The sequence below is a fragment of the Mesoplodon bidens genome (assembly GCF_964165515.1).
Source record: "Mesoplodon bidens genome assembly, chromosome: 18".
In the NCBI taxonomy this organism is placed as follows: Eukaryota; Metazoa; Chordata; class Mammalia; order Artiodactyla; family Ziphiidae; genus Mesoplodon; species Mesoplodon bidens.
The window spans coordinates 8350472-8365114 of NC_138175.1; the positions used below are offsets into that span (position 1 = coordinate 8350472).

At 44.8% G+C, this 14643-nt stretch overlaps 1 protein-coding gene across 1 annotated transcript in view; it reads left to right on the forward strand.

Moving 5' to 3' along the window:
* Nucleotides 1–14643, forward strand: part of CDYL2 (chromodomain Y like 2) — a 170604-nt gene that overhangs the window by 103626 nt on the left and 52335 nt on the right. Inside the window, exon 2 of the mRNA XM_081216448.1 lies at nt 11037–11625. Coding sequence (XP_081072574.1) covers nt 11037–11625 — 589 coding nt within the window. The remainder of the gene's footprint in view (nt 1–11036; nt 11626–14643) is intronic.

Below are 14643 nucleotides of genomic sequence, written 5' to 3' on the forward strand. Positions count from 1 at the left end.
ATGGGTTTGGGGGATTATACCACAGAGGGGAAGTGTGGTTCTCAGTGAATCAGATCAGAGTATACGTGACAACAACACGATTTATGCAGGTGATGTAACCTTGATCACTGGTGTGGGCCAGGTTTCTGCACCGTACAGGTACTCTTTTTTTTCCTTTGCATACTCTGTTTGTGAGAAAGGGGTCATTAAGTCCAGTCACTTAAGGGGAGAGCAATTAAGCTGCACCTCCTAAAGGGAAGAGGATCAATTGGTGGGCATCTGTTAAAACTACCATGATAGTTCATAAATATGTCGGGGGAGATATTTTCAGGCTATGCAAATATCGTATTTCTCTTTAAAGTTTTACCAACTAGTTTTAGCATCCATCTGTGGCTCTTGTCTGTAGCAGTTATTACTGTGGTGCTCTAATGGTGATTTTTCTATTTCCCTTATTTTTTTTACATTTGGCTATAAGGAATATTTGTCCCTTCTCCCATTTGTTTATTTATTCCAGAGTCAGCAAGCTTTTTCTGTAATGGACCATATAGCAAATATTTTAGTCTTTGTGGACCATACAGTCTCTGTTACACAACTAACTCTGATAGTGTGAAGCACCATAAATGATACATAAATGAATGGGCGTGGTGTGTTCCAATGAACCTTTATTCTTAAAAACAGACACTGGGCCAGATTTGGCCTGCAGGCCAACTTCTGATAATTAATTCATTTATTTATATCAGGTGAACTCATGGGTATTTATTTTACTCTTTAGGTTATACATGTAGTACTATCACTATTTATTTTCTTATTCAAATTATTCCAGCTTTGGCCACTGGGACCTCTTTCAGTTGGCTCCTTTGGCATTCCACTGCCATCATTTGGGGTTGATGGATTGATTGATTGAACATTTCTTATTTTTTGGCATTATGAGATCCTCCAGGCTCATTTTTTTAATGGGTTAGTTTTGTTCTTTAACCAATGAAATGTCTTCCTCCTTCCTTCCCAACTGAAGGTCCACTTGACTGCTTTTAGAATTCTTAAGTTTACAATATTTATGTTTCCAACGTCTGTACTATTTTGGATGAGGTGTGAGGTGGGGAGTTTAATTTTTCGAAATTAAGTTTTGCAAGAATAGAAATAAAGTTGATTTATTCTCAACCTTTGCTTCCGCCATTAGAGATCTTTTTTTGACCTACAGACTCAAGATACAGAGATCTCTTCTGTTATGCCTTATTAATGTTCTTGTCCCATTTTGATTTTTTTTCCCTTTGTCAGACTTACATTGCTTGGGTCTCTGTTAACCCTCCTGGATGCCGACACTCATTTTCCTTAATGTTTTCTTTAAAAACCTCTGTGTCCTTTTCTTCTGCATTCCTGGAGAGCTCTTCAAGTATGTCGTATACATCACTGATTTCATTTTCTGCATGTTGGCTCTGTCATTTCCTGGTTCCAATGGGAATTTTATTTCTTTGCCTGTGGTTCCCCCCCCCTTTGGTTTCCTTACATCCTTTCTTATGTAAATGGGTCTTCTTTCGATTCAGTTCCCTACTCAACCTATTTATTTCATTTCATCATTTATCTTTCTTTCCTCTCTCTATCTTTTAAAAACAGAGGCCATATTTTCTGTAGTCTTTGAAAACATTGACACAAATGCTATCCAAAAATGTATAGTAGTACTTCTCTTAGTAGGATATTACTGAGAATTTTTAGTTATGATCTCGTTCTGATGTGTTTCAGAAGGTTTTTTTTTTTCCATTTCTAATTTTATTAATTTGAGTCTTCTCCCTTTTTTTCTTGATGAGTCTGGCTAATGGTTTATCAATTTTGTTTATCTTCTCAAAGAACCAGCTTTTAGTTTTATTGATCTTTGCTGTTGTTTTCTTTGTTTCTATTTCATTTATTTCTGCCCTGATCTTTATGATTTCTTTCCTTCTACTAACTTTGGGTTTTGTTTGTTCTTCTTTCTCTAGTTCCTTTAGGTGTAAGGTTAGATCGTTTATTTGAGATTTTTCTTGTTTCTTGAGGTAGGCTTGTATTGCTATAAACTTCCCTCTTAGAACTGCTTTTGCTGCATCCCATAGGCTTTGGATCATCGTGTTTTTGTTGTCATTTGTCTCTAGGTATTTTTTGATTTCCTCTTTGATTTCTTCAGTGATCTCTTGGTTATTTAGTAACGTATTGTTTAGCCTCCATGTGTTTGTGTTTTTTAGGGTTTTTTTCCCCCTGTAATTGATTTCTAATCTCATAGCCTTGTGGTCAGAAAAGATGCTTGATATGATTTCAATTTTTTAAAATTTACTGAGGCTTGATTTGTGACCCAAGATGTGATTTATCCTGGAGAATATTCCGTGTACACTTGAGAAGAAAGTGTAATCTGCTGTTTTTGGATGGAATGTCCTATAAATATCAATTAAATCTATCTGGTCTATTGTGTCATTTAAAGCTTGTGTTTCCTTATTAATTTTCTGTTTGGATGATCTGTCCATTGGTGTAAGGGAGGTGTTAAAGTCCTCCACTATTATTGTGTTAATGTCAATTTCCTCTTTTATAGCTGTTAGCAGTTGCCTTATGTATTGAGGTGCTCCTATGTTGGGTGCATATATATTTATAATTGTTATATCTTCTTATTGGATTGATCCCTTGATCATTATGTAGTCTCCTTCCTTGTCTGTTTTAACATTCTTTATTTTAAAGTCTATTTTATCTGATATGAGTATTGCTACTACAGCTTTCTTTTGATTTGCATTGGCATGGAGTATCTTTTTCCATCCCCTCACTTTCAGTCTGTATGTGTCCCTAGGTCTGAAGTGGGTCTCTTGTAGACAGCATATATATATAGGTCTTGTTTTTGTATCCATTCAGTGAGCCTGTGTCTTTTGCTTGGAGCATTTAATCCATTCATGTTTAAGGTAATTATCAAAATGTATGTTACTATTACCATTTTCTTAATTGTTATGGGTTTGTTTTTGTAGGTCCTTTTCTTCTCTTGTGTTTCCCACTTAGAGAAGTTCCTTTAGCACTTGTTGTAGAGCTGGTTTGGTGGTGCTGAATTCTTTTAGCTTTTGCTTGTCTGTAAAGCTTTTGATTTCTCCATCGAATCTGAATGAGATCCTTGCCGGGTAGAGTAATATTGGTTGTAGGTTCTTCCCTTTCATCACTTTAAATATATCATGCCACTCCCTTCTGACTTGTAGAGTTTCTGCTGAGAAATCAGCTGTTAACCTTATGGGAGTTCCCTTGTATGTTATTTGTCATTTTTCCCTTGCTGCTTTCAATAATTTTTCTTTGTCTTTAATTTTTGTCAATTTGATTACTATGTGTCTCGGCGTGTTTCTCCTTGGGTTTATCCTGCCTGGGACTCTCTGTGCTTCCTGGACTTGGGTGGCTATTCCCTCTCCCATGTTAGGGAAGTTTTCAACTATAATCTCTTCAAATATGTTCTCTGGTCCTTTCTCTCTCTCTTCTCCTTCTGGGACCCCTATAATGTGAATGTTGTTGCATTTAATGTTGTCCCAGAGGTCTTTTAGGCTGTCTTCATTTCCTTTCATTCTTTTTTCTTTATTCTGTTCCATGGCAGTGAATTCCACTATTCTGTCTTCCAGGTCACTTATCCGTTCTTCTGCCTCAGTTATTCTGCTATTGCTTCCTTCTAGTGTATTTTTCATTTCAGTTATTGTATTGTTCATCTCTGTTTGTTTGTTCTTTAATTCTTCTAGGTGTTTGTTCTTTAATTCTTCTAGGTCTTTGTAAACATTTCTTGCATCTTCTTGATCTTTGCCTCCATTCTTTTTCTGAGGTCCTGTATCATCTTCACTATTATTATTCTGAATTCTTTTTCTGGAAGGTTGCCTATCTCCACTTAATTTAGTTGTTTTTCTGGGGTTTTATCTTGTTCTTTCATTTGGTACATAGCCCTCTGCATTTTCATCTTGTCTGTCTTTCTGTGAGTGTGGTTTTTGTTCCACAGGCTGCAGGATTGTAGTTCTGGCTTCTGCTCTGTTTTAGAAGTTTTTATAAATACGTTACCAGTTTTTGTCTGTGTGCTCTTGATCAAACAGAGGTCTCTCTGGTTTAGTGTTTTCCAACAGAGTGGGTGTGGGAGTTCCTCTTGGTCCCCTCCTCATTTGGATGCCGCTGTGTTCCCCATTCAGACCCTCACCCGAAGCTAGCTTGAATTGCACGGCTCTGAGCCGAATTTCTTGGTCTGCAGCTATTTCCTTAGTATACTGTAGTTTGGCTGGACTGAGCGGGACATGCCACGTCTTCTTACTGCCTTCTTCTCTGACTAGATAATCTGAAGCAACCACCATCTTCTAGACCTGAAACAGTCCATACCTGGCTGTCCCCAGAACTTGTCCCATCTTTACTCTTCCTGAGGACTTCATACCCCTAGTCATAAAGATCGGAGCCTGTGCCTCTCTACCTCCAAGGAAGCTGTCCGAGGATGTTGAAAGGATACAGAGTGAGAGGTCCTTGTGGGTGTGGGGTTTGAGGTCCAGAATCTGGGGAATGTCCAAGGATGGCTGCTCTGGTGTGTGTGTGGGCAGACAGCAGTTGTGGACCTCATCTTCCTTTATTCCTTTTCAGCCTTGTTCTTCGCATTCAGAGGTTAAGACATGTACTAGTAACCCAAAGTTTCTCATCCAACGCCATCTGGTGTGAGGGGCCTTCCTTCCAGAGTCTGGAAAATCTTCGTTGGTGATCCTGGATTCCTGAGCTATTGTCATTTTACATACTCTTTTGGTTTGATGGGAAGCTGGGATAGGAAATATGACTGATGATTAGTCTTTTTTCCTTTGAACTGATGGAGAATTGGGGCAGGAGGGGAGGGAGGCCCACATGGCATGCTGGGGGACCCCAGGAGAGTCAAGCTCATCAGGCTACTTTTTTTTTAAATTGAAGTATAGTTGATTTACAATGTTGTGTTAGTTTCAGGTGTACAACAAAGTGATTCAGTTATACATACATATATATATCTATTCTTTTGCAGATTCTTTTTCATTATAGGTTATTACAAGATATTGAATGTAGTTCCTTGTGCTATATAGTTGGACCTATTGTTTATTTTATAAATAATGGTGTGTATCTGCTAATGCCAGACTCCTAATTTATCCCTCCCTCCCCTTCCCCTTAGGTAACCATAAGTTTGTTTTTTATGTCTGAGTCTGTTTCCATTTTCTAAATAAGTTCATTTGTATTATTGTTTTTAGATTCCACATATAGGTGATACCATATGATATTTGTCTTTCTCTGTGTGACTTACTTCACATAGTATGATAGGTGAAGTCCATCTATGTTGCTGCAAATGGCATTATTTCATTTTTTATGGCTGAGTAACATTCCATTGTATATATTATATACCAACATATATATATACCACGTCTTTTTTATCCATTCATCTGTTGATGGACATTTGTTTCCATGTCTTGGCTATTGTAAATAGTACAGCTATGAATATTTGGGTGCATGTATCTTTTTGAATTAGAGTTTTCTTTGATAGGCGACTTTCAAGCCATGTAAAGATGCTGTAGGTTTTCTGTGACCTGGCAGGAGTTTGGAGGAGCATCAGAAGTTGCACGTATGCCATCAGCCTCAGTCAGGTTGGGCTCACTGAGCAAGAGTGGGGAGTGGATATGGTGTCATCATTGAAAGCATGGGGTCTGGAGCCAAGATGCATCAAACCAAGTCTTATCTCTCTGCTGCTTGTCAGAGGTGGGGTCTTGGCCAAGGTCCTTAATCCCTGGGTGCCTCAGTTTTGTCCTTTATCAAAAAGAGAATAAAGTTACCTACCTCGTTCAGGTATTTTGAAGATTAAATGAGTTAATATGTATAATGTTACATTACTGTGTAGGGATCCCATAGGACAGGGGCTGGCATTTGGTAAATGCTGAGTGAATGTTAGGTGGTGGTGGTGTTACTGGGTCACCTGCCAGTGAACAGCTAAGGAGGCTGTCCTGCTGCCTTGGAAGGCCTCTCACTGGTCCAAATTTTCTCCATCTCTGAAGGCCCCATTCCTTCTCAGAGGAACCTCCCTGTCTATCCAATTTGAAGTAGCCATTCTTTCTCACAGCCCCTTTCTCTTCACCGTCAGAGCACTTTTCATAATTGTTATCACCTGTGACTTTGTGCTCCCTCCTTGAAGCGCTGTGTTCCCACCAGCCTGTGGGTGCCATGCTGGCGGTCTGTGGGTTCACCATGGCCTGCGGCGCCTTGTGTACGGACACACATTACAGTGTTGGATGAAGGACTCCATGAAGCCGTCTTCTTCTTCAGTGCTTGTGGGCCACATGCTTGGCCCCTTGCTTGCCTGGTTCTGGTGGCTTCCCACTGGTGAGGTGTTGCCAGGTGGCCTCTCCTTGGGCCGAGGAGTCAGATGAACTAGGGCTCCAATCTTGGCTAACCACCTACTGACTGTGTGATGGCGGGAAACTTACCTAACTTCTCTGAGCCGCAACTTCCTCACCTGTCAGTGGTGAGAATACTGCCCGGTGGAAAGCTTATAAGTTCTTAACACAGTTCCTGGAACTTAGCATGTACCACTAAAGGTGATTGTCATCATCCTCATTCCTAACGAGACAGCCATCCGCTTGTCATGGTGACACTGGTAATAATTGCCTCAGAATTTCCCTGCCCCCACCTGCAGTAGAGTAGCATCTTGTGTTAGCGGGCATCACAGAGAGAACATGTTAATTAATGATGTGGTTGAACTCAAAGGAATCCTTCAAGGCCTCAGATTGCTTACCTTTGAATAGAGAAGGTGGCAGGTGTGTGAGCACATGCTTTTTAAATATCATTCACGCATTCCTAGGTAACTACAGGAGAAGGGAATTGACCATTGTGTCCATTTGGAGGGCCTGAGCCTCAGGTAGCGCACAAGGCCTGTGCAGGTAGCGTGGGCGCGGGGCATCAAGAGCAGAGCTGCTACCACCTGGGGCCCCAGGTCTCTGTTTTCAACAGGTGTGAGGAGTTGAGGACAGTGGCGGAGGTTGGGGGGAGCTTAAGGGAAAGACAGGATGTCCAGACAGAGAACGTTGCAGTCATTTAACATTCAGGTCCTAAATAATGTAGGCTTTTGTTATCAACAGAACAGATTAGAGTTCTGGTTCTGTTTGAGGATCTCCCGAGAAGAAGAGGAAAAGGGGGTCAGAAAACCTGTACAGGGATGTAAAGAAGGAGATTAGGTCCCAGGGGGTGGCGCATTCAAAGTCTGGTGGGGTGTTTGGGAGCCAGCTCTCCTCTGAGCTCCTTGTGGGCATTTTCATCTTTCAGAAAAAGCAGTTGTTTTTCTGAACCTGAAAAAAACCCGTTTTTTACAAAAGGTTTAAACGGTAGAAGAAATCATGTATATAAAATCACTTTTGTCACCTGAAGTTTTATATTTCTCAGAGCAGTTCCACTCATGTCCTCGTTAGTGCTTTGTGGTGTTCAAGGCACTCTACTTTCTCAATCACACCTTATTCCTTATTCCAACAACCTTGCAGGAAGCTGCTATTATTATTATTATTATTATTACTATTTCTGTTTGACAGATGGGGACATTGAGTCCCAGAGAGGCTGGGCAACTTGCCCAGGGTCATGTGAATAGAAAGTGGAGGAGCCAATAGTTTCCCCCCTGCATGTCAGGCCATTAATAATCCTGTTAATACTGTTCATTGTTGGTATTGAGTTAATTTAAGTAGAAATGACTGTCAAGCCACCCAGTGGCTTTCTGGATGGGACCAGAGGTGGAAGCAGTGGCCTTTCTGTCCCTCATAAAGCCACTTGTGACTCAATCCTCCAGTAACTAGGAGGGGAGAGAACTAGCTCCTCCCCCAGTCTGGCCCCAAGTAGCCATGTAGACACTCCACCCTTGCTGACTGGCCAAGCAGTCAAGCAGGAAGGACTTATCTAAGTAGGTGGACTCGACTCTGTCTTCTTCCCAGGGAGCAGTTGAGTGTCCTCAGGGGGTCATGTTCTGCAGGGTGGAGAAACATTATCTTTAGATACCACCCAGGTTTGTATTCACAGGAGAGTATGCAAGATGAAGTGACCTTTACTCTGGAATGTTAATCTCCTTATTTGTATATTCTCCACTATCACCCTATGAGGTAGCTGCTGTTATTTCCCCCATGTTAGGTGAGTCATCTGAGGTTTAGGAACTTGCTCAAGAACACACGACTCCTAAGCAGGAGATTTCAACCAGATAGTCTTGCTCCATAGCATGTGTTCTTAAATACTATACTAACTTCATTTTGATGAGTGTGCGTCCTCTATCCGTCCACCCATCCATTCCTAAACTCACCTCTCTACCCACCCTTTCACCTGTCACCCATCCATCTAGTCATCTGTCCATTTATATAGACCTTTCCATCACCTACCCATCTCACTATCCTCCCATCTGTTTATCCATCTGTCTATCCACCCACCTACCCATCCCACTATTTACCCATCTGTTCATCCATCCAGCAAGGGTGGAGTGTCTACATGGCTACTTGGGGCCACACTGGGGGAGGAGCTGGTTTTCCACTATCCAGCCATCCATTCAACCATCCATTTTTCCATCCATCCATCCATCTACCCATCCATCCACCTACCCACCTATCACTGTGTTGGCTCTTTGTCTAACATGGTTTTCTGCTTTATTCTGGGGAAGAAGTTTCTCCATTCTGGGAGCCAAGCACATGCTTTCTGAAGCTGGAGACCTCCACGCCAACACACTTCCCTTAGCTCATAGCCCTTAGATGTTTCTGGGCTTCCTCCTGACACTCCTAGGTTGGCCTTCTCAGGGATGCTGCTATTTCCAGCAGCGCCATGTTGCTTGTTCACTTTCCTCCCTCCGTTAACTTGCAGAGGGTTTCCCCCTTCAAAGTCCTAAAATGGGCAAAGCTGCAGGCTCCTCCAGAGACACTCTTGACTTTCTGCAGCATTATCACAAATGAATACCCAGCTAGTCCCATTCCTTGATTCAGAGATTGGAAGTTGGATTCGTTTGGCGTGATTTTACTTTTTCAAGCTATTATAGAGTTTGTGTGATACAACTAAAAATTATGTAATAAATCTAAAACAGATGTTTACAGAGCGTTTTATAAGGAAGGAAATTTTCATAGAAATAGGCCAATTTGATTTCAGATGGATCAATTAAGGAAACAATTTAAATTGTCTGTGAAGAAGTAGTATTATAAAGAGGCAATATGGCCTAGCTGTTTAGATATTTATTAAGTGCAAAGCAATGAAAGTCGTTTAATTATTTTGCATAGCTTCTGTTGTGTATAGATCATTGGGAGATAATCTCACTTTTCAAAAATTTTTATTTTTTATTATGGAAAAATTTAGACACATAAAAATTCCAACATGCAGGCATAAAGAGTTGTATAATGAACCCACATTTACCTCTTACCCATCTTTAACAATTATCAAGTATAACTGTAACTGCTTCTCCCCTCTCATATTAGTTTTTCTTCCATGAGTTTCGAGGGCATATTCCTCACTTATTACTTCATTTCACTGGGTCGAATTCCATCCTAGAAAAGTATATTATCTTGACGTTAAACTATAGTAAACTTTTGAATATAATTGTTTACTTTCTCATTGAAATTTAGCTGTTTTTCGGGTAAAGCACTGGAAATTTTCTGTCAATTTTTTTAAATTAAACATTTCACATGTATAGCAAAGTTGAGAGAATAATACGTGAAGCCTCACACACCCTTCACCCCGAATCACCAATTAGCCTTCGGACTGGCATTTTCTAAGTGTGTTTTCCCATGTCTTGTTGAAGACAAGAGAGATTTACTTACTTTTGAAGGCACATAGACGGGAGTTACATGGCTCGAAAACCAGATATATGTTCAGATGTACCTCTACCACCTCTTAGCCCTGCATAGTAGGCAGGTTGCCTCATACTTAACCCCTCATCTATCAAATCGGAGCATTAATAATGTACGCCCTGTGGGGTTATGCAAGGTACACAATAGGCGCTCAAAAAATGTCACCCATCACCTTACCTCGCAGCTGTACCCCCTATGTTGCAGCTGGGGGAGCCAAATAGGGGATATTGGGTTTCATTGATTCGAGTCATTTTTGGCCAGTATGGAAGATTTTTATAGTTGAGAGAGAGTTGGTATGGCCTAATGATTAAGAAAAAAAACTTGGGGTGAGAGTGGTTCAAATCCCAGTTCTGCTCTTACCAGCTTGGAGCTTGGTTGAGAGACAGTCTCTCAGCCCCACTTCCCTCTCTGTAAAGTGGGGGGATTGGAAGAACACCTACTGCATCGGGTTGTTGTCTGGAGAAAATGAAATGGGACCATCCCTGCCCAGCATTTAGTAGCGTCTGCCTCACACATGCCCAGCAAATACTACTAATCATTAGTATCGTTGTAAGTGAGGATACATTAGCAGAGTGCCTCTAACGTAAACACTCAGTGTTACTTATTATTATAAGTAACAGTGAAAAACGCACACCAAATTGGTCTTTAAAAGTCTGATTCTACTTTGGTGCGATGAAAAGAATAAAGATCTTCAGTGAACGCTTGCAATGCGATTTCGAGTAAGAGTAAGCCTTGGATGGACAGGTCGATGCAGCCAGGCAGGTGTGGCATCATGCAGTTGTCATGGGAAACAACGATGATGGTTGCTGTTCACCGCTGGTTCCCTTCAGCGATGTCCTAAAATAAACCAGCCTTGGGCTTCCCTGGTGGCACAGTGGTTGAGAGTCCACCTGCCGATGCAGGGAACACGGGTTCGTGCCCCGGTCCGGGAAGATCCCACATGCCGCGGAGCGGCTGGGCCCGTGAGCCATGGCAGCCGAGCCTGCGTGTCCGGAGCCTGTGCTGTGCAACAGGAGAGGCCACAACAGTGAGAGGCCCGCGTATTGCAAAAAGTAAAAAATAAAATAAACCAGCCTTCTTGAAGCCTCCTGGGAGGGTCAGCTTCCTGCCTCGGGAGCAGCTTGCCCCATGGCCAGGGCGGATGCCTCTATCCCGAGGGCTCTGCATTGTTCTTGTGACCTGGGACTAATTTTTTTTTCCTTCTGTCTTTCTTTCTTTCTCTCTCTCTTTCCTGATTCTCCTCTTGCATCCCAGGTTGAAAGGATTGTAGACAAGAGGAAGAACAAGAAGGGAAAATGGGAGTATCTGATCCGGTGGAAAGGCTACGGGAGCACGGAGGACACGTGGGAGCCCGAGCACCACCTGCTGCATTGCGAGGAGTTTATTGATGAGTTCAACGGGCTGCACCTGGCCAAGGACAAGAGGCTCAAGTCGGGGAAGCAGCCCGGCGCCTCCAAGCTTCTGCGGGACGGCCGAGGCCCCTCGGTGGAGAAACTATCCCACAGACCCTCGGAATCCGGCAAGAGCAAAGGGACTTCCCATAAACGGAAGCGGATCAACCCTTCCCTGTCCAAGCCGAAGAAAGGATACCCGGCCAAGCCCCCTGCAGGCGGGGACAGGGCCACCAAGACGGTGTCTTACAGGACTACCCCCAGTGGCTTGCAAATAATGCCCCTGAAAAAGGCGCAGAACGGGATGGAAAACGGGGACGCCGGCTCCGAGAAGGAAGAGAGGCATTTTGGAAACGGGTCCCACCAGCCCGGCTTGGATTTGAATGACGTGGGTGAGCAGGACCTGGGCGACTGCCACGTGAGCCCCGCGGCGCTGGCGGAGAATGGACTCGGTACGTGGCTGGTCTTCCTCTCGGATGGGGCTTTGCGGGCAGCCTAGGGAAACACACTGCCCCCACCCCGGCCCTGACCCTCAGCCAGGCAGTAATTGGCCCTTTGTCTCTTTCACCTAGGGCACTGTGGGCTCGCTCACGTGCCTGCACTGGTTACAGACACCTATGCCTGGGGGAGGTGGAGCGCCCAGCCACGGATGCTCCAGCCAAGGCTTGTCCCGCGTCAGAAATCCCTGGCTGCGCTTAAAGGCACCCGAAGCCATGGTAACCGCTCTGGAGCCCCTGCTCTGAGGGCGGCTCAGAGTCTTCACCCATCAGGACCGGAGACTCATGTCCCCACAGGACCAGTGCCTTTCGGAGGCTGCATTCACCTCCCAGAGCCCTTGCTTCCAGGCTCGTGCCCTCAGCTCTGTAGCCTGGAGAGGCGAGGTCTGGGCCAGGCTCTGCTGCTTCTCAGTTTGGACTTGGAATTCTCCCAGCTGGTCCTTAAGCTGGAGCCTCCTGCCCCTCATCTCTCGCTAACATGCATGATCTGGCCCCATGTCTGTGTTAGGTCCTAAGTGCTGCCCCGACCCCCTCCTAGGCCAGTTCTTTTGCTTTGTACCTTCTTGCCACCTCCCGCAAGCAACACAGCAAAGATTCAGGAATCCCCCCCTCTAACCAAGTCCCCACAAGCAAAATTAAGGAAAGAGGAGGCGATGACCCAGGTAATTCAAGCTCCCAAATCTGACATCTCCTCAGTAGTGCTCAGTGGCTGAGTCTCCCAGGTGAGCCGTGTGCACCTGTTACTGGGGTTCCTTCATTTCTCAGGTACCCGTGTGTCCACGTGGTGCATTTTTCTCTTTAGCTGCCAGAACTCTAAGCCTTGGGATGTCAGGAAATCCTGCTCGAGTGTGGACAACCCATGCCCAACAGAGTAGGGCCACCCAATGCCCTGGATGGAACCAGAGTGCGTGTGGGAATAGGGGTGCCGGGACGCAGGTGGGACGGGTTGGGAGAGTTTCTGGAAGGATGGGGTGACAGAGGCAGATGCGCGTTAGAAGGATGATGATTTCAGAGTTCAGAGTGCTCAGGGCGCGCCCGGCTGGGGAGAACATGGCGTCTTGAGGCATTCTTGCCGGGGAATCCGAGCGATCCGGAATCTGAGCGATCCGCTTTGAGGTTCCTCTTTCTCCAGAGAGAGGAATTTTCACCCAAACAGGATTTATTTAGCAGTCTCTGCCCTAGATTGACGCATGTTTCTGTCTGGGGATCCCTGATGCTGACATGACTCTGCCTGCTAACATATGGAAAAGCTGTTTGTTTTAAAAATCCATCTCTTGGGGAGGAGTGGGCTTGTGTAAATGAGGCCTGGCACAAACATCGGTGTTTGATGTTCCTGGGACAGCAGCAGAGGGATTCCCTGTCTCTCTGGAAGGGGGGCTTGTGAGGCTCCTTGGGTGCAGGCTCAAGGAGCTTGGGTGTGATTGCTGGCACCCCGGCCGGTAGCAGCACTCTACCCTGCTCAAGATGTGGCTGCCCTGAGGGTGGGGGGATGGGAACGTGGGCAGGGAGGTGTGCTGACTCAAGCTGCCACACTGCAGGGCCGAGAGGGAAGTCAGACCTGTAGAGAAGTTTTGATGAAGCCATACTTCTCCTTCCATGCCCTTTTCCAGAGCGGGGCAGGGCTGCTAGCTGTCTGCAAATCTGTCCTTGGGCCTCATCGATACCGGCCGGTTCGCGATCTGGTGATGGAGCATGGTTCCCCATGACCCGGGGAAACAGATGAGAATGAGCCCACCGGCCTCAGTGGTGGCCTTGTTAACCTCGAGTGCTCCCCTAGGTCTTTCTTGTCTTTGATCTCTTCTTGGCCCCATTTTTTCCCCGATGTTGAATGTTCTCTACTCCACTCGGGCCCATGCCTGGACAGAGGGGAGGAAGCCACCTGCCTCTCGTTTGTTTGGTTTTGGGTGTTCCCTAAGGGCCCTCTTGTTTAATCGCATCCCACAATATTGGTATCCTTGAGGTTCTCATAAGCCTAAGGCAGTGGTTCTCAAATTCATGTGTGTAAGATTCCCTGGCACTTTGTTAAAACGCAAATCCTGTAGAATCTGATTTACTAAGTCTGGGGTGGAGCCCAGAAGATGAGTTTTTAACAAGCGCCCTAGGTGGCTCTCATGCATTTGGGGACCTGCTCTGTGGCAAAATGGGGTGATAATTACGTTTCACATCAGGTGTCAACTTAAATCGATTCAATACTTCTTTTGTTCTTCCTGAGAGTTAATCACCATGCTAGGTGCTTGGAGTAAAGTAATAAAAAGATAGATAAGGACTGCACCCTCTGAAACTTACAGTCTGCTGTCCGCTAGGTTGAGAGTGGGTGTCTCTGGGTCGTTGTTGAGAAGACTCCTGAGGCTGACTCACTGAAAGGAGCAACACATATGTTATGTAGATGGTATGCCTTTCCGTATCTGCATGACATCTTCTGTGGTCACTGGGGTGATAAATGCCCCAGCCCTGGTCAGCTTTTAACACTGTAGTTAGAAATAGCATAATATCCAGGTCTTGGAGTAGCTGGGAAGAGGAAAAGATTGAGAATCCTTGCCAGAGAGAGAGAGAGAGAGGAGAGAAAGGTTTGGGGTTCTTGGAGAAGACCCAAGACAGAGGGGGTTGTGTCGTTCCAGAACTTGCCAGCCAGGGGTCAGAGGCATAGTCAAGCACAACATGACTCCACTTATGTTTTCAGCCCGAGGGAAGCCTTGGTGCAGGTGGTGTCCATGCCCAGGCAGACCCTGACTGTTTTCCTACCCACCCTCCCCGGCCCCACCTTCTCTGACCACTGCCACCAAGGATCCAGATCCCAGTGGCACAAGGGTGAGGAAGCAGGGTTTTCAGCACGGAGGGGGCCTCATCTTTGCCTTGCAGAAGGGGCACGGGGAGATCCTGGCTACGCTTTCCCAGCATTTGTTTTGGGGGTGGGCTGTTGCTTTTTATATGATTTCAACTTCTCTTTGGTGAATTAAGGTTCTGCATACAGAA